Source organism: Aquarana catesbeiana, linkage group LG13 (genome assembly GCF_042186555.1).
Source record: "Aquarana catesbeiana isolate 2022-GZ linkage group LG13, ASM4218655v1, whole genome shotgun sequence".
Taxonomy (NCBI): domain Eukaryota; kingdom Metazoa; phylum Chordata; class Amphibia; order Anura; family Ranidae; genus Aquarana; species Aquarana catesbeiana.
In genome coordinates, this window is record NC_133336.1 from 58,841,301 (window position 1) to 58,868,708 (window position 27,408).

Here is a 27,408-nt window from a genome sequence, read left to right on the forward strand (position 1 = left end):
GGCAGTTTGGCCAAACTGCCTGCAGAACAAGAACCCAGAGAACACCAGACGAATATGGAATCCTTTCCAGTAGTGACAGCATGCCCCCGCAGAGATCCATTTTTAGGTAAGTCTGTCATAATATTTCACCAAAGCCCATCCCCCTTCCTAACAGGGATGTTAGAAAAAAATAAAATAAAAATAATATAAAACATATACCGTATTTATCGGCGTATTACACGCACAGGCATATAACACGCACATTCATTTTAAGAGGGAAGTTTCAGGAAAAAACCTTAAATTTTAAATAAGGAACTTTGAAGCAAAATAAGGGTCAGTGCCCATATGCAGCCTCACCATTGCCACCAATCCAGCCTGATTAATGCCCATCTGCAGCCTCACAAGTGCCATCAATGCAGCCTCACCATTGCCATCAATGCAGCAGCCTTGCCATTGCCATCAATGCAGCAGCCTCACCATTGCCATCTGTGCAGCCTGATCAATGTCCATCTGCAGCCTAGAGGGGACAGGGAGGGGGGCAGGACGAGCGCCGACAGATTACATACAGTGAGAATCTCCTATGATAGACAGAACAGTGGTCCAATGGCGGCCCAGGAGACGGGACTTCCCATTACAGAGGCTGCCAAGTAAACAGGAGATTCTCACTGTATGTAATCTGATGGCGCTAATCCCGATCCCCTCCGAGGCAGCTAAAATTTAAACACGCACTATTTGCACCCGATTTTCATGGTGAAAAAGTGAGTGTTATACGCCAATAAATACAGTATATATATATAAAAAAATATAATTAAGGGCTCATTCACACAGGTACTCTGGCAGTGTTAAGGAGGGGTTTGGGATGGAGCCACCTGTCATTCTATGGGAATGCAGCGATGTACGAACACAGCCGCAGGCCCTAATTTAACAGGTGTGCAGGTGATTGGCCCCACAAATACACACTGTCGGTTCAGGCTGTACATCTGCATCCCCCTGCCTGTCAAATTAGGACCTGCAGCTGTGTCCGTACAGCTCCAGGTGGTGCAAGCCACATAAATGAACCACATTTTACTGACCACAGCACCCATGGGAATAAGCCTCAAGACCTTATCCACAAGGAGCTTTATTTATTAACTCAGTTTTATCTTTTAGATTTAGCAGGAATTCTGAGTTTTGTTGTATTTGTATCTGCTAATAATGATTTTATTGTATTTTTTTATTGAAATATAGCTTTAATATTTTCTTGGGGGGGGGGCAGTCGGATAATATGTACAGGGCCCTGCGATTTGTATCAGGAGCCGTGCCCGTTTCCACAACCAAACTTACCTACATTGGGCATGTGATCATCAGAACTGGTCCACAGAGCATTGGAAGATGGTGGCCTGCTCTGATGAATCACCAAATTCTCCAGATCTCAATTCAATCGAGCATCTAAGGCAGGGGTCTCAAACTGGCGGCCCTCCAGCTGTTGCAAAACTACAAGTCCCATGAGGCATTGCAAGGCTAACAGGTACAAGCTTGAATCCCACAATCCCGATTCATGGAGGCCCCACCTCCCACCTTACAGGACTTAAAGGATCTGCTACTGACAGCTTGATGTTAGATACCACAGAATACCTTAAGAGGTCTAGTGGTGTCCATGCCTTGACGGGTCAGGACTGTTTTGGCAAAAGGGGGCCTACTCATTTTAAAGTAGGTGGTCATAAAGTTATGACTATTAATATTTATAAGGTTTTTGTGCCCAAAGTTCATTTACCACTATCAAGGCTACCACACTTCTTGTAATATTTGATCAGCCCTGTGTAAACAGTACATCTCATCAATTTACAAACTATTCCAATGTACCAGGAACAGCAATCTATTGCGAGATGTGTATTACCTTGGTGACTGTAGAAGATTTATATATATATATATATATATATATATATATATATATATATATATATATATAATGAAGTTACCTGTATCACAAAAAAAAAAAAAAAAAAAAAAAAAAAAAACAGACAACAGCTTCATTTTGAGAATAAATCACCACTAACATGCTGAAGAAAATATATTTATTGAATAGAACATTAGAAATTTTAACATGTAACAAAGAACATAGAAATGTGTTTTCCAGCAGAAAAGTGGAGCAGGCAGGAATCTAAGCCCATTACACCCATAGTCCAAACTCCCTCTGCAGAAAGCAAAAGCCGGCATCTCTCCTGTAGGAAGATCACACTGGGAATTCTGCCTGCAAGGTTACATCCTTCAATAAAATTATTCCAAATCAACAAAATGAACAAAATGGCTGCTGTCAGGTCTTTGACATCATACCATTTCATGGAGACTGAAACATGTATATGAACAAAGACACCAGGGTGTGTATTACTAAAATTATTCTACACCAACTGAAAACTCAGAGGGGATGAGGATAAAACTGATCAGCAATGCTGTGACTGCTGTGTGTTTAATGCATTAGGCTATACTGAGAATATTCCCTATAAAAATGCAGGCATCCTCAAGACTTATTGGTTTTTCAACTAGACCTCACAGGTAAAAACTTCCAAGTTGGTATATTTAAAGTGATCTCAGCCTTTCTGAAAATGTAAAGTTAAAAGAATCATGTCTTAGGGTAGGCTTGACAAGGTGCCCGGTACTACATGTAGGTCTCGTTCAAAGGGGTCGATTTTATACCCTTAAACCTATAAGCTGACCAGGCAGCAGCAAGTATTCAAACACATTTTCGTGGCAAACTTTATACACCATGTCACGCTTGGCTGGTGGCACCGCTTGCCAGGAGTGTCCATTGAAATCAATGAGATTGAGCAGCAACCAAAATGGCAAACACTTGGCTTGCAGTGCAGCATTTCAATTTTAAAACCACCTAAGAACAGTAAAAAAGGAGGTGGCAGTATAGCATCCTGAAGGTCTGTAAACCGGCTCTAAACCATCTCTGAAAAGGGATCCACTGTGCAATGCTTTTCAGAGTAGGTTTAGAAAAACCACCCATGTGAACAATGCTTTACTGACCTGAAATCCCTAGTGTATCTCAGATGCTATGTCACTATGGGGTTTATTTAATAAATGATTGAGGGTGCAACATTAGGCTCACTTTTGCATAGAAAACAATCAGCTTTCAAGTTTTATAGCCAAAGCTTAATTAAACAAGCTGAGGTTTGAAGCCGATTGGTTTTTATGCAGAAGAGAGCCTGATTTTGCACTCTCCAGCTTAGGTAAATAAGCCCCATATGTCCTCAATTTGACATCAAAGCCCCAGACTCCTGAAGCTACAGTATATTAATCTTAAACAAAAAAAACTCGGGGGATAGTGAGATGGCGGATGGCCAAAGCCTAGCTTTGAGTGAAGGGCACATCTCTGAAGCTATGGAGGTAGAGGCCATAGGGGTTGATTTACTAAAACTGGAGAGTGCAAAATCTGGTGCAGCTGTGCATAGAAACAAATCAGCATCCAGGATTTTTGCCAAAGCTTAATTGAAGTTGAAGTAAGAAGCTGATTGGATACCATGCACAGCTGCACCAGGTTTAGCATTCTCCAGTTTTGGTAAAACACCACCATAGTGACAAAGAATACTTGGGAGCCTCCAAGTGCAGGGGGAAAATGAAGACCACCATAGCTTAAGCCTCCTCCTGAAAATGCTGCCTAGGTTGCAATCATGTGGATTGTTCTGGATCCCTGGTCCAAACTTAGAAAGTCGGGACTTCTGACATCCAGGTTGATAATTCTTTACCAACACCAGAGACCGTCCAGAAACTAGCATGAGAAGGTCAAACATAGCTGCGCTATATGTGCCTTCATACAGGTGTCGGTCTTTCATCTTCTAGTCAAAAGGCAGAATTCTTAGTTTTGCATTTTCAGACAGGTTTGCTTTGAGCAACTTAAACCCCTCAAAGGACCTGTCAGTAATGATCAACCTTCATCCAAAAGAACTGTATAACCAACAGCTCTCACACTATAGTAAACATTAAAAAGGCAAACGGGCTTTGGCAACTCCTTCCAGCAATGAAAGTATTAACTTCTCACCTTAAATCTGAACTAATTTAAAAAGGAACATGTACTGGACTGTCTACAAGGCAAACATTAATACACAAATAAATGTAATCTATATGCATATATCACTTGTATTTCTGATTGCAACCCCTGCCAGTACTGTACAGTCCTCAGGCAACCTAGTCTACTTCTTCAATGGTGGGTCCTCCTGCTCCTTTACCTGCTCCTCCTCCTCCACCAGTGGCTCCTGGATTAGGGGCTCCTCCCTGGTAAAGCTTGGTAATGATTGGATTGCATACTTTCTCCAATTCTTTTTGCTGATGCTCAAACTCCTCTTTCTCAGCCATCTGGTTCTTGTCTAGCCAATCAAGGACGGATTTGCACTTGGACAAAATCTTCTCTTTGTCCTGGTCGCTCAACTTACCCTTCAGCTTCTCATCTTCTATGGTCTGCTTGACTTGGTAGACGTAAGACTCTAACCCGTTCTTAGCACCCACCCTATCACGGTTTGCCTCATCTTCCACCTTGTACTGCTCAGCCTCATTCACCATGCGGTCAATGTCATCTTTGCTCAGCCGGCCTTTGTCATTGGTGATGGTGATTTTGTTTTCTTTGCCTGTGCTCTTGTCCGCTGCTGTCACGTTCAGTATACCATTCGCATCAATGTCAAAAGTTACCTTCAAAAAGGCAAAGCAAGCGCAAGTGTTAGTGTTAGAATCAAATACGGACCATAAAAGTAAACTTAACATGAAAACCATATAGATGCTACCCTCCTTCTGAAAATGCCATTTACCTGGCTGTTATTCTAAACAACTTGCTTCAATACTTTCTTTGTCATTGACCTGGAACAAGCATCAAAATCTAGAAAGACAGGGTGCGTTTCTGGTCAGTGCCTCAAAAAACTTGAGCAAGACAGTCAGTATAACAGCTAAGCATCTAGAATTTTCAGGAGAGGTCAGCATAGGTATCTATTGTTTCTCTCATGACAGAATTCCATTAAAGAAATTAAACCCTCACATATACCCAGTGAAGTGACTGGCCTCAGGTGATACACAGAGAGTAAATAAATCTTCCTACATAAGTAGTACCTGTTTATTTGCAGTATTCTCTTCTCTACAAAGTCTAGAGTATATAAAGCTTGTCCGAGCTGTCAGAAAGCAGGGGGCAGAGAGTTCAAGTTACACACTAGAGTTCAGCAAGGAGAGCTCTGACAGCTGACTGGAGGTAAGGGACACACCCCCTTCCACACAACTCACAGGAACAGAGCTGAGGCTGTCAATCTGCTGGAAATCCCTCCTCTGTCACCATTTTTTTCTTGGAGTCAGGAAAACTTGTCAGAAGAAATTCATGCTGATAGCAGAGGAATGAGGTAGCAGACAGAAATTACACTTAGTGCTCTGGATTGAGACAAGTACACATAATAGGGGGATATGCTTTGTTTATATTTCATTTCTGTAATTTACCACTTTAAAGTTAAACTCCCAGAAGATATAAGACTCAGTAGATGTCCATATTGGCTGCCTCCTGACATCCTCCTGATCCTAATGTGACAAACATGAAGGCGAGCACCCCCCCCCCCCCAAAACACACTGTCCGTATTCAGGGCCGCTCACTCATCACTTTAGGAATGAGCAGCTGTGTCTGTGTATTCATAGATTCCATGGGCTGCCTACATTCAACACCTGGAAGTTAGAGGCATTGCCAAAAAAAAAAAAAAAAAAAAAAAAAAAAAAAAAAAGCCTGTTCATGCTATAGGGGTATCTTTAACCGTGTGAACAAGGCCTAAGCCATTAGAAAAATGGAAGAGCAATTGCTGTACATATCTAAAGGCAAGCATTTTATGCAGGATTTTCTGCTAGCTCTGCCACGAATAGCCTGCATTCAGTGCAGAAAATACACACAGGCCCGTGTGAATGAAGACTTTAATATGTAAACCCAACATTTCATACTTCTGATATGTGCCTGCTGTACCATGTACTTGTATGTGAAAGTATCCTGTTCTCTTTGTATTGCTTCCTGTGTGAAACCCCTGGTGTTCCTGTCAGTCTCTCTGCTTTCCTATTAAAAACTGACCACACTAATCAGGAGGAGAGCACAGCATTGTTAGTTCTCTAGCTGTGCTGGAAACTCAGCCTGCTCTCCTCCCATGATCTGACTTTTGCTACACCCCACCGCACAGCCATTTACTGGGAAGATCAGTGTACTGCTGTTTCTCCACCCCCAGCTCTTATTCTGCTAACAAAGGCAATGTGATCACTTTAAAGTTTTTTTTTATTTACTTTCTTTTCCACTAGCTGATAGTTTATTATCACTTTAAGAATGTTCAGCTCAATCTCATGCTTTAGCCCTCTCCCTGGTTTGCCCTGCTGAATTTAGTTGTATGTATTTTATGTGGAGTTATTCTTAATGATATATAAATCTACACATATTTATGAATGTAATTGGTGGCCTTTGATTGTTTGGGATAGATTTAAAACCTAAACCATTTACACCAGCACATAGGTAGGACTTTTGTCAGAAATGCATACGCTGCTCACTCTTTTCTAACTTTGCTGCGTGCCGTTTGAGAGATATTATTTATTTATTTGTTTATTTTAGGTACTTATATAGCGCCGTCAATTTACGCAGCGCTTTACATATACATTATACATTCACATCAGTCCCTACACCCTCAAGGAGCTTACAATCTAAGGTCCTTAACTCACATTCATATATACTAGGGATAATTTAGACAGGATCCAATTAACCTACCAGCATGTCTTTGGAGTGTGGGAGGAAACCGGAGTACTCGGAGGAAACCCACGCAGGCACAGGGAGAACATGCAAACTCCAGGCAGGTAGTGTCATATTAACTGTATACTGCATGCATGCGCCGTGAAGAACCCCCCCCCCCCCCTGCGGTTTCTTCAGGAGCAAGTGCCGTGATCAGCGGCTCCAGCCAGTCACTGAGCCAGAGTCCACAGCCCCGGAAGGAAGAGGGGGGCGAAGATGGATGCGGCCACCAGCGGCGACAGCGCGGGCTTCGTTTGCAGGTGTCACATAATGTGCTAGTATGCGATGCATACTAGCACATTATGCTTTTAATTGGCAGGGTAAAAGAAAGGAAGTAAAACCCATCAGGGTTTACTTCCTCTTTAACTGCTTGCCGCCCGCAAATGACGGCGGGGCAGGTGCGGCTCTCGTTCTAGGACGACGTCATGACGGCGGCCCTGAACAGGCGCACAGCATGGCGATCATGGCTGTGCCATGTTGCTAGGACACGGCGCAACCCCGATCTCTGTAAAGAGCCGCGGCTCTTTAATCATGTGATTGGCTGCGTCTAGGGCTGAAACGATTAATCGATAAAATCGATAATAATTGATAATGAAAATCGTTGTCAACGATTTTCGTTATCGATTAGTTGGTCTGCGAACGGCACGCACCATCTTCCCTGCCTTTCAGACCCGCCTCCGTCCGAGTGTTACATTCCCCTGTGTAAAAAGCCGGCGCCGCTGTATACATCTCGTAAGCGGCTCTCATGTGACACGTCCGCCTCTCTCCTCCTCTCTGCTGACGTCAGCCCGGTATTCTCAGCCACGCTCGCTTTGCTGCCTCAAGCGAGAAGAGAGAGAGAGGAGAGAAGCAGCCGGTCACGTGAGCGCTGAGCTGCGATAAGGTAGCAGCTTGCTCATCATCTTAGTATTTATGGGAGGACAAGTGCCCCATCACGGGTGTTCCCGGGGGAGGGGGGGGGGGGATAGTGTCCCAGCATTGCCCCACCATTGCTGCTCCTGGGGGGGGGGGTAGGTAGTGCCCCATCATTGCTGATGCTGGGGGGATAGTGCCCCATCATTGGTGTGCCTGGGGGGGGGGGATAGTGCCCCATCATTGGTGTGCCGGGGGGGGGGGGAAATAGTGCCCCATCATTGGTGTTCCTGGGGGTGGGGGAAATAGTGCCCCATCATTGGTGTTCCTGGGGGTGGGGGGGAATAGTGCCCCACCATTGGTGTTCCTGGGGGTGGGGGTGGGGGGGAATAGTGCCCCACCATTGGTGTTCCTAGGGGGGGATAGTGCCCCATCATTGGTGTTCCTGGGGGGGGGGGGGGGGATAGTGCCCCACCATTGGTGTTCCTAGGGGGGGATAGTGCCCCATCATTGGTGTTCCTGGGGGGGGGGGATCGTGCCCCATTATTGGTGTTCCTGGGGGGGGGGAATAGTGCCCCATCATTGGTGTTCCTGGGGGTGGGGGGGAATAGTGCCCCACCATTGGTGTTCCTGGGGGTGGGGGGGGAATAGTGCCCCACCATTGGTGTTCCTGGGGGGGGGGAATAGTGCCCCATCATTGCTGTTCCTGGGGGGATAGTACCCCATCATTGGTGTCAGTTTGAGAAATGCAGAGACCTATCCCACCCACACTCTGGTCTGGAGCCACCATCACTCCTTCCCACACTCCGGCCCGTTTCCTCCAGCCCGCTATGGTCCGCTCCCTTGCCCCAGCCCACTCCCCCCTTTTGGGTCTGGTTCTTTGTCCAACCAAGCTCCCTTTCTATTGCAACCCCCTCTGGTCCGGTTCCTCTCCCACATGCCTCTCTTCCAAACTCCCTCCCAACCTACTCCCTCGAACGCTTGGTCTCCAAACTAGCTAACTCCCTCCAACCCTCCAGTACGGTCCCCCCCCTCTCCCATTCAGGGCCGGCCCCCTCGCTGCATTGTCAGTAATCAATGAGGAATTTACTTTAATAGTTATGTTGTGATGCAGTTTGAGTGTAACACTCAGTTTTGTCATTATTATTTTAAATAAACTGGTTTTTTTTTTTTTAATGATTTTATCCGATTAATCGAAAAAATAATCGGCCGATTAATCGATTATGAAAATAATCGTTAGTTGCAGCCCTAGCTGCGTCCAATCACAGCCGGTCACATGTAAACACGGAGATGACAGTAATCGGCTCTCCTCACCTCACACTGAAAGAGTGTGTGGTGAGGAGAGCCGATCAGCGGTATCTTCACGCAGCGGTACATCTAGGAATGTAATCAGAGCACTGATCACAATATAGCAATACAGTGTCACCAGTGCCCACCATTACTAGCAATCAGTGCCCATCAATCAGTGCTCATTAGCAATGTCAGTGCCACCCATCAATGCTGCCTATCAGTGCGGCATATTAGTGCCTCCTCATCAGTGCCCATAAGTGCCACCTCCTCAATGCCCACCAGTTCAGCCTATCAGTGCCGCCTCATCAGCGCACATCAGTGAAGGCGAAAAATTACTTAGTTACAAAATTTACTGACAGACAGAACGCCCATCGTGCTCATTTCTTCTAAACGTGGAAAACTGCGTGGTGCAAAAAACACGCACAGCTCACCGCCCAAAAAAAATAAAAAAGTGTGCAGTTTTACTCTAGCGCGTTTGTTGCGTGCAGGGAAGGGCTGCCCTATTCAGTCACGCAAAAAACAGGAGCATGAACACGTCACACATGTGAACGGGGCATTCTTCTCGTCTAGGGATGCAGCGGTCACTGTGATGGGGAGTATAAATTTCTAACAGAGGCCCAGATAGCAGTAAAATACTTCCAGGGGTTCTAATCCTCCCCCACAATCCAAAGGCAAAATATTTTGGCCGGACACACTGTACTCTGCTTTGATTAGAGCTTTCCAGATGTGTTGGCACACTTTGTTTCATATTTTTTGTAAAGGAAACGGATAGCACACTGCAGTCTGGCCAGATTGTATCACACCGTGGATTGGGCAGGAGGTTTTTATTATGTAAAAATGGCAGAGCGGCTTCATTGTGTCTGTCAGGAAGTCTGGCTCACCCATGTCATTAAATCGCACTATTCCTTCCTATTCTCTCGTTCATCACTGAGTAGACCGTCAGATTTAGTAAGGCATGGAAGGTCGGGCTGGCAACGTTGGAAGATCTGAAGCTGACCATACACAAAGCAAATTTCAGCAGCTTCCCGATGAACCTGACAATTCAAGCTGTAGGTGGCCCCCCTCCGTCCTCTATTCTTCTATATGAAAATCAAAGGAGGCGAGAGGAAAAATGTTGGCAGAACGGCAGCTGCATTCAGTCAAATGAGCTGCTGCTTGAGCATTCTGACAGCGGCTACGATTAGAATAACCGGAAGGAGACATTTGTCAATCCACACTGTTCAGCATGGATGGGGCAATCGGGTGAAATCTTACAGTGTATCGCCACTTTTACCTCTGTACCCAGGACAGACATCAGATGATCTGTATTCAGATCACCAGAGTTCAGCTAAATTGTCACTACTTAGTGGACGTTCAAAGAATATCTGCCTGCTGTACCATGTACTTGTATGAAAAAGTCTCCTGTTCTATCTTTGTATTGCTTCATTTGTGTGAAATCCCTGGTGTTCTTGCCAGTCCCTCCGCTTTCTTATTAAAAACTGTCCACACTAGGCATGAGAGTACACAGTGGTCAGTTTTCTAGCTGTGCTGAGAACCCAGCCTGCCCTTCTCCAATGATCAGACTTGTCCTTGACCCCCCCCCTCCCCCATGCACAGCGAGGACCAGTGTGCTGCAGTTTCTCCTCCCCTAGCACTTATGCAGAGAATAGAGATTATGGGCACAATTTACTAAGCGATATTCTACCGCATCCGAGTATGTGGTAAAAATGCACAGCTTTCAGAGAAAAAAAAAAAAAAAAAAAAAGTGCAATTCACGCAGAAATTCTTAAAATCTTGCATGCGTTATCTTTCTGAAGTCTGCCTTAAAGAGGTAACAAACCCTGATGGGCTTTACTTTTTTCCCCCTGCAAAGTAAAAGCATAATGGGCTAGTATGCATTGCCTGAATCAGACCCAAAGGCGCACAGGACCCTTTTTGAATGCGGACTGTGGTCGCCCCGGACATATGTGAACCAGCTCCATTGAGAGCCAGTCATACGCGGATGTCATGCGAATTGCAATTCATGTATATGTGAACCCAACCTCAATGTAAGGTACTTTTGGCTTTTACTCTATTCAGTAACTAGAGAGCTGCATGTATGACTACATTGAATGAAATGTGCTCTAGGATTGACAAGCTCCATCCCTATTAGTCATAGTCTGTGTTAGGAATCTTCCTTCATACAAATGTAATGTTCACCGCTCAAGTGTACACTGTAAAATAAACTGTGTTCTAGCAACAGATATCAGAGCAGGTGATAAGACTGATGGGGATGACAGTACATGACAGCGTGTGACGCAGAGAGGGGAATCCGGTACAGTCACAGGGGAACTAGAAATCCGATTCATTCAGGGTACCAATACCCCCATGACCGTCTCCTATAGGCAATAAAATAAAAGTCACAGATTTCCCTTGCACACCGACTTAGAGGTTGTCACTTTTCCTTGCAGCACTGGGGTCCCCGGTTTGAATCCTGTTTTATGGTACAGTCTGCATGTTCTTTGTATGAGTTTCCTACCACACTCCAAAGACATGCTGTTAGGTTATAATCAAATAATTTTTGATATTTAGTAATTTAGCTGACATAGGTTTTTGTTTAACTATAAAAATTAAAAATTATGAAATAGAAAAAGAAAAAAAAAAATACCTAAAACATAAACCAGACAAACCTCGTATTAAAGTGGCATTCTCATATAATAGCCAAAATATAATTAGGAGCATAAATACAATTTACTTATCCAATTAAGCTCCCCTAATACCAATTAGACCATGGTAGCTTCCTCCCTGCAGCTTCAGCTTATCTTTCTTTCACATATATTTTTTTGCTGTTAGGTTAATTGGCTCCTGTCTAAACAAACCCAAATATGTATGTATACATGTCAGCTAGGGACTGTAGATTGTAAGCTCCTTGAGGGCAGGGACTGTACATGTAAAACGCTGTGTAAAAAAAAAAATAAAATTGTGTATCAGGTCATGTGAACCACTGTGATTACAGGATAAATACCTGCAATGAATAAACTTCAGCCCAAATTTTATTCTCTTTTTTTCGGTTGATACAACTGCACTGCTAAGGCAGAAAATATTATTCTCTATCTGTGCAGTCAGAATGGAAAGAAAGAAAAGAAAAGAAAAGGAAAAAGGAAAAAAGAAAAAAAGAAAAGAAAAGAAAGAACACAACCCTTCTGCCTTTACAACTTCTTTTAACATCTATGCTCAGAAAATAATCCATACGCATCCACTACTTAAAGCGAACCTTCACTCTCCCAATCAACATTGATTTTAAACCTCATGCTGTTAGCATTAGTAAATAGATAGGAAAGTATATCACATTCACAGCTCAGGATTCTTCAGCAGGGGTTTTCTCAGCTAAGTACACCCTCCTGCATAAAAAGGGGGAAAAAAACAAAAAAAAACAAACACGCGCTCAAGTATACATAACAATCTTTTTGAAATTAAGTGATATTAATCACAAATAAGAAAAAAGTCCCAAAAACAGAAGCAGCAGCACACAGCAATAGTGCACGTAGTATATGGAAGAGAAAAGCTGCGCTATATAAAAATGCAGATCAGCGGTGCATTGTGTGTTCGGGTGCCACAGCTCCCATACTTTGTCATGAGCATCCAACCTGTCCTGCATCCCGGCCGTCATCTTCTCCATCAACTCCACATCTTTAATTCTAGCGTATAGTGCCTCAGAGGTCTATGGGTCACCCACGCCGTGGAAGAAATTGGAGCACAGATCCAAGTCAGTGACTGCCCCGATCCAGACGCTTCTGCCGGTGTACTAAAGGTCTTGGCTGGGTTTTAGCCATCCGCTCCCTCTTGCTTACCATCTGGTAAGCGAGTCTTTTATTAGGTGGTGGCACGGTTTAGAATTAGCTCACTTGGGTGTCATACGTTTGAACTGTACTTCAGTGATCCAAACACACAATTCACCGCTGATCTGCATTTTTATATAGCGCAGCTTTTCTCTTCCACGCCCTCCTGCATGCCTGAGCTAAGGGCAGATGGATTCCAGGAAGTGAATGCTACATGAATTATTTGCCCTTACTCAAGATGGCCACAGGCAGAACTGCTACAGCAGTGATGGCAAACCTTGGCACCCCAGATCTTTTGGAACTACATTTCCCATGATGCTCAACTACACTGCAGAGTGCATGATGAGCATCATGGGAAATGTAGTTCCAAAACATCTGTGGTGCCAAGGTCGCCATCACTGTGCTAAGGGGTTGTTTTTCAAAGTGATTTCTCCTTGCAAAATAAAGTATGGAGACATGGATGGAGGAGTTTCCTTTGAATATTAAAAATTAATTAAATAGTGTTTTTAGTTTGTGGTGCTCAGATGCAGTGAAGATCTGCTTTAATGGCCCTGTAATCTATTTTTCATAAAATAATTTCTTACTCTGGTCTTTTCTATCTCCTTGTAGCACATCCTGAGCTTCCAAACCTCTTTTACCCCTCACTTCTGTTTGTGCAGAACAAGCAATACATGTTAGTTGCAGTCATATGCATTGCTGTATGTACAACGAATCCCATGGACTGTGGACTAACTCTGGAGTGAGTAAGAGGGGTGGCTATGTTCCCACACATTGTGGAATCATGAAGAATGAACATAGCCACCCTCTAACAGAAGGTCGGATCACAGAGAGGAATTTGGAGAGCAACAGAAGGTACTTTCTTAAAGTGGATGTAGACCCTCACATAAACCCAGTGAAGTGAACAGCCCCAGATAATACACAGATGAAACAAATCTCCCTACGTACGTTTTATATGTATATCTGCTATCTTCAGCTTGCTGTATTCTAACATTGTGTTCAAATTTTTACTTCCTCATTCAGCTGTAGGAGTGAATTCTTAGAATACACCGTGTGACAGCTGATTGGAGGAAAGGCACCCCCCCACCCCCACATAGGCAGAGGAAGGAAGGAATGTGCAGAGCTGTGCTGCGACAGGACAAACTCTCTGCCAATCTATAGCACCCACCCCGACAGAAATTTTAGGCTGGTTTTATCTCGGTTGTCAGAAAACTTGTCAGAAGTTATCATGCTGATTACAGAAGAACGAAACAGCAGAAAGACACTGCACTTAGAGAGATAAGTAAACAATACAGATACAGTTGTAATCATACGTTTACATACCCTGGCATAATTTATGATTTCTTGGCCATTTTTTCAGAGAATATGAATGATAACACACTGGCTGATAGTCCAATAATTCTACTGGGAGGGAAGTCAGACACTGATCTCTATCCTCCTTACTGAAGTGTTCCTCTGCCCTGATTCCTTTCACATGTGTGGTTTGGCTGTGCTCACCTAAGGTCAGCACCTATCAGCCACAAAGTTTGGACTTTAACCACTTCAGCTCTAGATGATTTACCCCCCTTCATGACCAGGGCATTTTTACCTATTCAGCACTGTGCTACTTTAACAGGATTACTTTGGACGTGTTACCTTGTATACTCCCTGTGTGGGAAAGCGTGTCTGACCCTCCATAATTAAAGGGTCCATTCTGTGAGGTGAGCAGCCATTTCAACCACTGGTGGGAGGTTTTTTACCCACGAAGTCACTTGCATGATTTATCGGCTCACTACTGAAGATCTCACCGATTGCTCTTTATTATAACTTATGGGCGTTTTTCATTTTGATTATTTATTTTATGTGATTTTATTATTTTAGTGCTGCACTATTGTTTTTTTACATTTTTGTCTCAGGGATTTGAAAGCTGACCCTTGGTGTTCAGCTGCTTTTATGTCAACAGGGGTTGTTTTATTGCGCTGATTTGTTCTTTCACAACTGCCAGGAAAATTGTTCGGGATGCAAAGAAAAATCCACAAAACTTCTTCAGGTGAAATACAGGACTCTCTGAAAACAGGTGTGTAGGTGTTTCAAGATGCAAATAAGGAGGCACTTGAAGAAAGATGGGCTGCATGGTCGAGTCCCCGGAAGAAAGCCATTACTACGCAAATGCCACAAAGTATCCCACTAACAATACCCCAAATGGCACAGAGACAAGCCTCAAACCTTCTGGCACAGTCATTTGGAGTGATGAGACCAAAATTGAGCTTTTTGGCCACAACCATAAACATGACATTTGGAGAGGAGTCAACAAGGCCTATGATGAAAGGTACACCATTCCTACTGTGAAACACGGAGGTGGATTGCTGATGTTTTGGGGATGTGTGAGCTACAAAGGCACAGGAAATTTGGTCCAAATTAAGGAACATTTGCATTCATCAGCCAGGAAGCTGAGCATGGGACGTACTTGGACATTCCAACATGACAATGATCCAAAACACAAGGCCAAGTCAACCTGTCATTGGCTACAGCAGAATAAAGTGAAGGTTCTGAAGTGGCCATCTCAGTCTCCTGACTTCAATATCATTGACCCACTCTGGGGAGATCTCAAACATGCAGTTCATGCAAGACAGCCCAAGAATTTACAGGATCTGGAGGCTTTTTTCCCTAAGAGGAATGGGCAGCTTTACCATCTGAGAAGATAAAGAGCCTCATCCAAACACCACAAAAGACTTAAAGCTATTATTGATGTTAAAGGGGGCAATACATGGTATTAAGAACCAGGGTATGTTAAATTTTTGATCAGGGCCATTTGGGTAGTTTGTGGTCATTATGATTTAAAAAGAGTAAACAGTTGATTGATAATAAATGGCTTCAGCCAAACACTAACCATGAGCGAAAGAAAAGTTGTGTTATCATTCATATTCTCTGAAAAATGGCCAAGAAATCATAAATTCTGCCAGGGTACGTAAACTTACGAGCACAACTGTATATGTGCCTAGGTCAAAATTTCATGATTCAGGTTTACATCCTCTTTAAGTTGAGAATACAAAAGAGGAACCATACTCACCTTGGCTTCATAAATGCAGTGTCCTGGAGCTCCGCCAGCTGCTGACAAGCTTCGGTGTATCGATCGCCAGACGCTTTTATCGGCCGGGCTGATATGATGTCATCCCACATGCATGCGCAGAGGTTCAGTAGGCTTCAGCATTGCCAAAATTTCTACAGCGAGCTGCACATGCACAGCTCACTGTACAGGGGCAGATAGGTAACTTTAATGCAGAAGAGACAAGGGGGTTGATTTACTAAAATTTGAGAGTGCAAAATCTAGTGCAGTTGTGCATGGTAGCTAATCAGCTTATAACTTCAGCTTGTTCAATTAAGCTTGGACAAAAAAAAAAAAAAAAATTTGAACCAGAGTTTAGGACCACTTTAAGGCCTCGTTACACCATGGTGCAGACACGTCAGTTTTTCAGTACGCGGTCTGCAAGGGCACACAAAAATTGTTCTCTATGTGTCCTGTTCATAACAATGCTGGCATCATATGCGGATTTTTTCTGCAGGGGAAAAAAAACTGACATGACATCGACATTGGTGTGAATAGGGCACATAACTGACGCGCATGAAAACTGAAGGAAACTGATGTCAATTTTCTCATCAGTTTCCATGCACGTATTGTGTGATTGAGCCATAAAGGTTTCCCAAAACAGGTACATATAAAGTGTTATTAAAGTGGAGGGCCACCCTAAAAAAAAAAAAAAAAATCATTTGGGAAAAAAAAAAATTTCAACTTACCTAAACCCTTGTTGCTAGGCAGTCTTCCTAATCTGCCTCTTCCACGGTGTGTTCTGCTCCTCGGTGAGCAGCCCCGTTGTCTTCTGGGAACTGTGTGTTCCCAGAACACCATGGGGCCATTCACAGAACGGAGCGCTGCACCGCTCACGCTCCACTGCCTGTTTCCCTTACCTAGGATGGCGGTGCCGGGACCCGAGAGCCGAGGACAGGTAAGTACTTATTTAAAGTCAGCAGCTACAGTGTTAGTAACTGCTGACTTAAAATTTTTTTTTTTTGGACGGAATCCCGCTTTAAAGCTTTGTTATAAACAGCTCCAATCCTCCCTTTTCAGGTCATTTGCTGGTGCGCCAGGCCCCTCCTCGAGCAGTACCCTACCCCCAGAGAAAGCCACTTGCCCTAGGGCCACCGATGTGTGCTCACTCCAGAGCCACTGCGCTATGCGTCTAGAGGACACAGAGCTGCGGCTCAGCCCGCCCCCACTCTCTCCTCATTGGCTCACTGGTTTTGATTGACAGCACTGGGAGCTCCTGCTGCTGTCTCAGTCAATGAGGAGGGAGAGTCCCGGGACAGCCGAGGCTATTGTGAACATCGCTGGATGGAGGGATCACAGAAAGTTTTTTTACCTTCTTGCATAGAATGCATGAAGGTAAATAAACCTCTAACCTTTCGGCTCGATTCACACAGGGGCAACACGACTTCAACGCGACTTTGCAACGCGACTTTAACCCGACTTCAACACGACTTGTGGATCCGACTTTCAATGAACGGAGATCCGACTTGGATCCCCGCCACTGTGTTTGGTATGAATCTTTAGGGGGAACTCCGCGCCAAATTTTAAATAAAAATCCGGCATGGGTTCCCCCCCCAGGGGCATACCAGGCCCTTGGGTCCGGTATGGATCTTGAGGGGAACCCCCCTACGCCGAAAGGACGGCGTGGGGGGTCCCCCCAATCCATACCAGACCCTTATCCGAGCACGCAGCCCGGCCGGACAAGAATGGGGGTGGGGACGAGCGAGCGCCCCCCCCCCCCTCCTGAGCCGTACCAGGCCGCATGCCCTCAACATGGGGGGGTTGGTGCCTTGGGGGAGGGGGGCGCGCTGCGGCCCCCCCCACCCCAAAGCACCTTGTCCCCATGTTGATGAGGACAAGGGCCTCTTCCCGACAACCCTGGCCGTTGGTTGTCGGGGTCTGCGGGCGGGGGGCTTATCGGAATCTGGGAGCCCCCTTTAATAAGGGGGCCCCCAGATCCCGGCCCCCCACCCTATGTGAATGAGTATGGGGTACATGGTACCCCTACCCATTCACCTAGGGGAAAAAAGCGTCAATAAAACAAACAGTACACAGGTTTTTTAAAATAATTTATTAGGCAGCTCCGGGATCTTCTTCCGACTTCGGGGGTCCTCTTCCGACTTCGGGGGTCTCTCCGCCGTCTCCTCCCGGTGTCCGCATCTTCTGCCGGCTCCTCCGCTATCTTCTGCAGCTCAATTGCTAGCGGTGGTCCGGACTTCTGCCTTCTTCTTTTCTTCCAAAGATGTTGACACGACGCTCTCTCCAGCTGGAATGGTCTCTGAACGCTCCGCAACGGACTTATATAGGTGGTGACCCCGCCCCCTTATGAGGTCACTGTCCCAGGGCATGCTGGGGCTGTGCCGTCATAAGGGGGCGTGGTCATCACCCGGTGACCACGCCTCCTAAAACGTCACAGACCCAGCATGCCCAGGGACTGTGACGGCATAAGGGGGCGGGGTCACGGCCTATATAAGTCCCTTGCAGAGCGCACAGAAACCATTCTGGCTGGGGAGAGCGTCGTGTCAACATCTCTGGAAGAGAAGAGGGAAGAAGATGATCCAGAGGTCCGGACCACCGCTGGCAAAAGAGCGCCAGAAGATAGCGGTGGAGCCGGCAGAAGATGCGGACACCGGGAGAAGACGCCGGAGAGACCCCCGGAGTCGGAAGAAGATCCCGGAGCTGCCTAATAAATTATTTTAAATACCTGTGTACTGTGTTTTTTATTGACGCTTTTTTCCCTAGGTGAATGGGTAGGGGTACCATGTACCCCATACCTATTCACATAGGGTGGGGGGCCGGGATCTGGGGGCCCCCTTATTAAAGGGGGCTCCCAGATTCCGATAAGCCCCCCGCCCGCAGACCCCGACAACCAACGGCCAGGGTTGTCGGGAAGAGGCCCTTGTCCTCATCAACATGGGGACAAGGTGCTTTGGGGTGGGGGGGGCCGCAGCGCGCCCCCCTCCCCCAAGGCACCAAACCCCCCATGTTGAGGGCATGCGGCCTGGTACGGTTAAGGAGGGGGGGGGGGCGCTCGATCGTCCCCACCCCCATTCCTGTCCGGCCGGGCTGCGTGCTCGGATAAGGGTCTGGTATGGATTGGGGGGGACCCCCCACGCCGTTTTTTCGGCGTAGGGGGTTCTCCTCAAGGTCCATACCAGACCCAAGGGCCTGGTATGCCCCTGGAGGGGGAACCCATGCCGGATTTTTATTTAAAATTTGGCGCGGAGTTCCCCTCAAGATCATTTGAGCACAAGTCGCATGCCGAAGTCGGATCATGCGAGACGGCGATCCGACTTCAATGATAGTCAACAGGCTGAAGTCGGATCAAAGTCGGATCCAAGTAGTACAGGGAGTACGCTCTGAAGTCGGAGCGACTTCAGTAGTGTCTATTAAGACGCTCCCATGCACTGTAATGTGAATCTCTTTCTGGGGCGACTTGAGGGCTTACAAGTCGGATCCCAAGTCGCGGTAGTGTGAACCGAGCCTTAGAACTACTTCAAGCCATGCTAAGAATAATTGTCAGTTATGTGTGCTCTCAACTGAAATGGCAGGCCTGGTATCAAATGCTTAGTTAGTGCCATAATTTATTATATGTGCAGCACCATGGCAACTGCAAATCAGAGGCTAAGATGGCACCTTTCTTAGTTGTAAGACATAAGAGGGTTTAATTCCTCTTCAATACAGGGGTTTACATCTCCACATCACCAAAAAAAAAAAAAAAACCCTCAAAAGGTCAATTTTGCAAATGTAATTAAAGTGGACCTTCAGTCATTTTTTTCAACTTTCCATCTATTAAAACTTCTGCCCTTGTTTTAACTTTGGATAGTAAAGCATTTTTTTTCTGCCAGTAAAATACCTTATATAGCCCACTTCCGGATTCTTGTCTAGAAAAAAGCCTAGGCTTATGACATGCACAGCTCTCTTTTGAGAGTTTGCCAGGAAGGGAGGGGGATGAGTCATAAGAGGGCCAATGAGACCTGCAGAGCAGGTGTGCCTCTGTGTGTCTGTAAATCCAGGAAGTGAACAGGCAGCAGCTTCAGATGCCCACAGTTAAATTGGGTGCAGCCAGACTCTGTGGGGAGAGTACAGTGCAAGTACAGAATCACAGTATATATAAATTATGTAAAGTGGTTGGAGGGAAGCTTCAGAATGGCAAAGATGTTTGTTTATTACAGATTATGTGAGCAGACTGCAGTTCCTTTTTAACTGCAAAAAAAATAAAAAAATAAATGTATTAATACTTTTTAAGATGAAGTCCCAAAAAGAAAGCGTAAAGGACCTTTTTTTTTAATCAGGGAGGTGGAGGGGAAAAAGGGTAGGAACCCCGCAAGAGGACTGAAGTGTAAAGCTAGCTACTGTACACCCAGACGGATCTGATCAAATGTCAAGTTGTTCTTGGCAGAGAACTATTACTGTACACTGCCATAACATTCACATCTGTTGCACTAATAAAAATAACGTTCTGGCTGATTTATAACAGGGACAAACGTGAGCTGATGCCCAGAATGACCAATCCAAATTGATTTTTGCACTCTGTGGGAAATAACCCAGGAAAAGTGGCTGATATGGACAAAGCTCCTTTTCTCTCTGCTCTGTTGGCGCTGTATTGTATGGCTGATCTGATACTTACAAATAAGGGGTTTATCATGGACACCCAACACAGCTTACACCAATATTTTTATATCTAAATAGATGTTTCATTAAAAAAGAATCCCAGGTATGGGTATTTTATACTGTTACATTGGTCCGGATTGGCCTGAGACCCTGGAAGGTAAAAATCACTGCTACTCCACTACTTGTCTGTTCTCTCACTAAACAAGGTAGAGAGTGCGACGTCACTATCCCACCTCATCCAAATTAGAGAATGCTTTGCAGTCATTAAGAGAACGCAAAGCATTCTCTAAATGGCACCTGTGCCGAGCGGCCGACCTTCCATGTTCATAAAGCAGCAAACCAGCTGATCGGCACGGGACCCGGAAGGAAGTGAAGATCGCTGCTGTAGTGGTGTTTACTTCCGGGATTTCCAGCTTCCAGGACAGGTATGGTATATACATTGGTCCACACTGGACCACTGTAACTATGTTTAAAATATCCATACCTGGAATTCTTTAACTTTCTCATGCCTACCGCCTCCCGACCCTCTAATGCCGCGTACACACGGTCGGACTTTTCGTCTACAAAAGTCCAACGGACGCCGACGGACTAAAGCTGGCTGGTAATCCGATCGTGTGTGGGCTTCTCCGGACTTTCAGCAGACTTTTTCAGCCTCAAATCCGACGGACTTTAGATTTGAAACATGCTTCAAATCTTTACGTCGTAACTACGACGGACCCCGAAATCCGCTCGTCTGTGTGCTAGTCCGACGGACAAAAACCCATGCTAGGGCAGCTATTGGCTACTGGCTATGAACTTCCTTATTTTAGTCCGGTGTACGTCATCACGTACGAATCCGTCGGACTTTTGTGTGGTCGTGTGTAGGCAAGTCCGTTCGTTAGAAAGTCTGCTGCAAGTCCGCCGAAAGTCCGCAGGAAGTCTGTCGGACAGGCTGTCGGACTTTTGTAGACGAAAAGTCCGACCGTGTGTACGCGGCATAAGAGTTCTAAAAGCCAGGAGGTGGAAGCCAGCATTCAGGTCATGTGACCACCACCCCACATGATGACTTCTAAGTCGAAATGCATCGGGAGGATATGCTGAGACCACTGTCATCTTTTATACAAGCGCTTGATTTTACTGCTAAACACGTGAGTGTATTTCCTTTGCTTTTCATGTATTAAAATTTCCATACGGAGTTACGCTATATGCCTTCCTCTTTTTTTTAATGATGGGGCTGACTGCCTATATCTACTGAGTCCATCCATACCTTACACCTGTGCGGAGGTCCATCTGGAGGTCATATCTGGATAGAGCATCTGATCCCCTTGGTATATTATACCACAAAGCTTGATTGACTCACTAGCTGTACATCTATTTGAGTTAAATCTCTCTGGTAAGCAGCTTCTGGTGTCTTGGGTGGTGGATCTACTATCAACTGTTATTACATCATACATATTTGAAGTTAAAGACTGTCACTATATTATATCCACATGTGGCTGAGGATTATCACACATGATTGAAGCTTGTCACTGACTTTCTTCTTTTTTGGACATCACACGTCCAAGTTCCTCTGTTTATAGACATCACATGTCATAATAGAGGACTGCTTGGAGTATTTTTGAGCACATCATTCACGGTTTTTGTACTCATATTATTTGTTATGGTTTATATGATCACATAAGCGCTGCACATTTCACCCAATTTGTCATTTTTGCAACTTTATCCACTGCTGTGCTGGCTGCTTTAGTTTTTTATTTTACAGACAGCGCGGTAGATATTTGTTTATAAATTTAAAATATCCATACCTGGAATTCTTTAACTTTTTCATGCCAACCGCCTCCCGACCCTCTAAGAGTTCTAAAAGCCAGGAGGTGGAAGCCAGCATTCGGGTCATGTGACCGCTGTGATTGGGTATCACAACGGTCAAATGATCGGAAAGCTCCCAATCACAAATATGCATCAGGAGCTTTATGGTAGCCAACGGCTAACGTACTGGGAGCACACTCTTAGCATGGTAAGTTTTTTTTTTTTAAACAAGGCTGCATATATGAGGCCGCTCGGCATTAAGGTCCACCCATCAAGTGGCTGCATATATGTGTGCAGCCAGCATTAAAGAGGAACTGAAAAAGTGAAGATCTGCTATGTTAGTGGAAACTTTAGTAGTACCCTGAAAAATGTACCTTTTGTCTTGAATTCCTCCTGAAAAATAGTGTACTTCCTGTGCTGTGCAGCAATGTAGGAGCCAAGGAGAGTAACAGAGCACAGTAAGGGACACCCTATGCACACTGCACAAACTGTTGCATGGCTGGATTTGTACCCTGTACAAATCAATGGCCATCTATGCCACTGTTCACATATAACTTGAGTGGTTACATGTGATTAGGTTCTGTGACCAGCCCTGGACATAGACAACTTGCATCCAGGGACAGCGTTTCTGGCCACAGTGGATTGTCCAGTTTGTATGGGGGCCACAGTACAGAGGTAGTATTCAAACCACTATCAGATATTTGTTGCTGTCTGTGTCCCAGTTTGGAAGATTCAGTCTGTCGGCCTTAGTGATCAGTCTCTCCTGTACAGAAATTGGAAATACAATTGATTTGTCAGAGAAACAAGGAGGTGAGGGGAAATCTTTCAGTATGGGGGAACTTGTTCTGCAGGCAACATTCAAGGCCTGACCACCACTAGAGGAAGAGAAGCTGCAATGTCACATGACGGCACCAAAGACCCTTGGTAAAAGGTGTGTATACTATTTTTTTTTTTTTTAAACCGGAGTGCTCTAAGAGGGCAAGCAGCATGCAATGGGGTTACTGTCCAAACTAGAGTTGACCTCTAGGTGAAGCAATCTGTGTCTACTTGGGGGGGATGATGTTCCTACATGACCACTGCAAACCGCTCCCATGAAGAATATGGCCAAACTACAAACCACGGCATCCAACCCAGCTTCATCTCTCATCATACAAAAGGTGAAAAAGATTGGGTCTATAGCAGCCTCTCAACCTTTTCAATACAGAGGAACCCTGGAAATAACTTTCTTGTCAGGGGGAACCCCTGCTAAAAATGACTATAACTCATGATAGATTAGTGTGATGTCAATGGGAAGAACGCTCCTTACACTTATGGTCATTGGGAAGAATTACCCCCTTACAGATGGCTAAAAAAGGATCAATGGCATCCATGGGACCTTATCTAAGAAGCAGAAATTGCTCATTGCTCAAAAGGACCCCTAGAAACCTCCTGAGGAACCTTAGGGATCCATGGAACTATGGCTGAGTAACCCTACTCTAAAGAGCGAGGTAAGCGGAGATGGACAGGAAATAAGAAGCTGTTTCTTCACGATTAGATGTTTTAAGTGCAGCAGCAAAAATGACAGATCAGGACATCCTATCAACATGGTGATTCAGTAACAGCTGTTTTATTATTTCTGTGCATGAGATCACCAAAAAAAAAAAAAATGCTAAAAGGGCAACAGGTGGACTCAGTCACACAACACATTGTTATGCATTCTGCTAACATTTTTAATTACAACGAAGCAAAATAGCATCTATGATTAAGCCCTACATGGGCAAAGTGCATTGTGGGGAGGAGGGGTTCTTCAATGGGTGGAGAACCGAGCTGAAGCCAATTCTCAGCAGCTTTCACCATTTTAGCTTTACAGTCTGCTGATCCAGGTGCCATTTTCTTGTAGTCACAGCAAAATGCAAGCAGAAATTGACAGTGCAGTTAATTTACTAAAACTAACGTGCTGTGTGAAAGAGCCCCACTTGTCAGCCATGCATTGATTTCAACCATCAAAATGATCAGTTTTTAGTGAACTACAATTGGTAGGATGCCCTACTGTGTCAGATTTGCTGCCAAAAGCTGTGTGAAAATACCCAACTGTGTATGGCTGGCATCTTTCATCCTACCATGGTGAAAAACACTGAGGAGTTGATTTACTAAAACTGGATAGTGCAAAATCTAGTGTAGCCAATCAGCTTTCAGGTTTAATTGTCGATGCTTAAGGCCCCTTTCACACTGGGGCGGTAGGGGGCGTCGGCGGTAAAACAGCGCTATATTTAGCGCTGTTTTACCGCAGTATTCGGCCGCTAGCGGTGCGGTTTTAACCCCCCGCTGGCGGCCGAAAAAGGGTTAAAACCCCTCAAATAGCGCGGCTATAGCCGCGGTATTACCGCGGTATAGCCGCGCTGTCCCATTGATTTCAATGGGCAGGAGCGGTTTAGGAGCGGTGAATACACCGCTCCAAAGAAGCGGCCGACAGGAGATTTTTTCTTCTCCTGCCAGCGCACCGCTTCAGTGTAAAAGCCCTCAGGCTTTCACACTGAACAAACAGCGGAGGCGGTTTGCAGGCGCTATTTTTAGCGCAATAACGCCTGCAAACCGCCCCAGTGTGAAAGGGGTCTAATTGAACAAGCTAAAGTTAGAAGCTGATTGACTACCGTGCAGAGCTGCACCAAATTCTGCGCTCTGCAGATTTAGTAAATCAAATCCAATGTCTTTGTAAATGGACCCCTGCCTGTTATACTCATCTTACCAACTGCATTTACTAAACATGAAGCAGATCTGGAGTAACGACATGCTGAAATAGACTGTGCTGACTTTAAACATCCTATTGCAGAAAGAGGCAGCTTCTTGTTCTCCATGGATGCTTGCAGCAAGCACAAGTCCTCTTCAACTCACTCCACACTTTAGTAAATGTGAATGGGGTTGATTTACCAGAAAATATGACATTTGGGGATCCTACAAATTGTGTTTCAGTACAAACTGTTTGGTCATTTTAATGGTTGAGATCTACACACATGGGTGACAAATGGAGCTTACTCACACTGCACCTTGCCCTGTATTGTCCTACCAACATTGTGGCTCAGTAACTGTTAGATCATTATTGTTGGCTACATGGGCAAAGTAGATCTTGTTCACAGTCACACTGCCATGCAATCTGCTACATTTTCCAACACAGCCAAATGCATGCACAAGATAAACTCCAAGGGGCTGTTCACATGAAATGTTCCTGCAGGGTGCATTGCATTGATCTGTATGTGCAAAGATATGCATGAGCACCAAACTCTGGAGTTGATTTACTAAAACTGGAGAGTGCAAAATCTGGTGCGGTTGTGCACAGTAGCCAATCAGCTTGTTCAATAAGGCTTTGACAATAAAACATGGAAGCTGATTGGTTTCTATGCAGAGCTGCACCCGAATTTGTACCCTCTAGTTTTAATAAATCTCCCAAGTATGTTTACTCATCTGCATGTGCTCTGGTCTCTGTATGTGCTCTGAATTGCATTGACCTGTATGTGCATTGACCTCTATATGTTCTGATCTGTATTGCTCTCTGTATGTGCTCTGAATTGCATCGACCTCTATGTTCTGATCTGTATCTCTGTATGTGAACTGATCTCTTCGTGTGCTTTTATCTCTGTATGTGTTCTGATCTGTACTGATCTCTGTATGCGTTCTGTTTTGTATTGATCTGTATGTGCCCCAATCTTTTCATTCAAATCCATTCAATGCAGCGGGGTCCAGTGTACCCGCCCACCCTGTACTGCCTTTTCCCCTCCATCCTTTTACCTCGATCTGGGGTACCCCTCTGGGCGCTGGGGGGATCCCGGTGAGGTCGAACTTCCCCAGCAGGTTGTTGTCCTTGGTCATGGACCTCTCGCCCTCGTAGACCTGGATGAGCACGCTGTTCTGGTTGTCAGAGTAGGTGGTGAAGGTCTGGGTCTGCTTGGTGGGAATGGTGGTGTTTCTCTTGATGAGCGCGGTCATCACCCCTCCGGCAGTCTCAATGCCAAGCGACAGTGGCGCCACATCGAGCAGCAGCAGGTCCTGCACCTTCTCCGACTTGTCCCCGGTCAGGATGGCCGCCTGCACTGCAGCCCCGTAAGCCACCGCCTCATCTGGGTTGATGCTCTTATTGAGCTCCTTGCCATTGAAGAAATCCTGCAGCATCTTCTGGATCTTGGGGATGCGGGTGGAGCCGCCAACCAGGACGATCTCGTTGATCTGCGCCTTGTCCAGCTTGGCGTCTCGCAGCGCCTTCTCTACGGGCTCCAGTGTGCCACGGAACAGATCACCGTTGAGCTCCTCGAAGCGGGCACGGGTAATGGATGTATAGAAGTCAGTGCCCTCGTAGAGCGAGTCGATCTCAATGCTGGCCTGGGTGCTGGAGGACAGGGTGCGCTTGGCTCGCTCGCAGGCAGTGCGGAGGCGGCGGAGGGCCCGCTTGTTGCTGCTTATGTCCTTCTTGTGTTTGCGGCGGAACTCGTCCACAAAGTGGTTGACCATGCGGTTGTCAAAGTCCTCGCCACCAAGGTGCGTGTCTCCGGCCGTGGACTTCACCTCGAAGATGCCGTCGTCGATAGTGAGTACGGACACGTCGAAGGTGCCGCCGCCCAGGTCGAAGATGAGGACGTTACGTTCACCAGAGCCTTTCTTGTCCAGGCCGTAGGCGATGGCGGCAGCGGTGGGCTCGTTGATGATGCGCAGCACGTTGAGGCCGGAGATGGTGCCCGCGTCTTTGGTGGCCTGCCGCTGAGAGTCGTTGAAGTAGGCCGGCACTGTGACCACGGCGTTGGGGACCTTGCAGCCCAGGTAAGCCTCGGCGATCTCCTTCATCTTGTTGAGGACCATGGATGAGATCTCCTCTGGGAAGAAAGTCTTTATCTCACCCTTGTACTCCACCTGCAACTTGGGCTTCCCACCTTCATTCACCACGGTGAAGGGCCAGTGCTTCATATCGGACTGCACGGTGGGGTCATCAAAACGCCGGCCAATCAGTCGCTTGGCATCGAAGACTGTGTTGTTGGGGTTCATGGCCACCTGGTTCTTGGCCGCGTCCCCTATCAGCCGCTCGGTATCGGTGAAGGCCACGTAGCTTGGGGTGGTGCGGTTGCCCTGGTCATTGGCAATAATCTCTACCTTGCCTTGCTGGAAGACCGCCACACAGGAGTAGGTGGTGCCCAGGTCGATGCCCACTGCCGGACCGCTAGTAGACATGGTTAAATCTCCGTAGCTGTCTCCACTCGCTTCACAGGCTACCCAGCGACTGCTGCTCGGTGCTGCCAGTGAGGGCTTTT

At 45.8% G+C, this 27,408-nt stretch overlaps 1 protein-coding gene across 1 annotated transcript; it reads right to left on the minus strand.

The window, feature by feature from the left end:
• Positions 1-2,016: 2,016 nt before the first annotated feature.
• On the minus strand, positions 2,017-27,408 carry HSPA2 (heat shock protein family A (Hsp70) member 2). Its single transcript, XM_073609522.1, has 2 exons — positions 25,901-27,408; positions 2,017-4,644 (listed from the first exon to the last, which is right to left on the minus strand). Exons 1-2 carry the CDS (start codon positions 27,326-27,328, stop codon positions 4,147-4,149), a joined length of 1,926 nt encoding a protein of 641 aa, XP_073465623.1. The 5' UTR covers positions 27,329-27,408; the 3' UTR covers positions 2,017-4,146.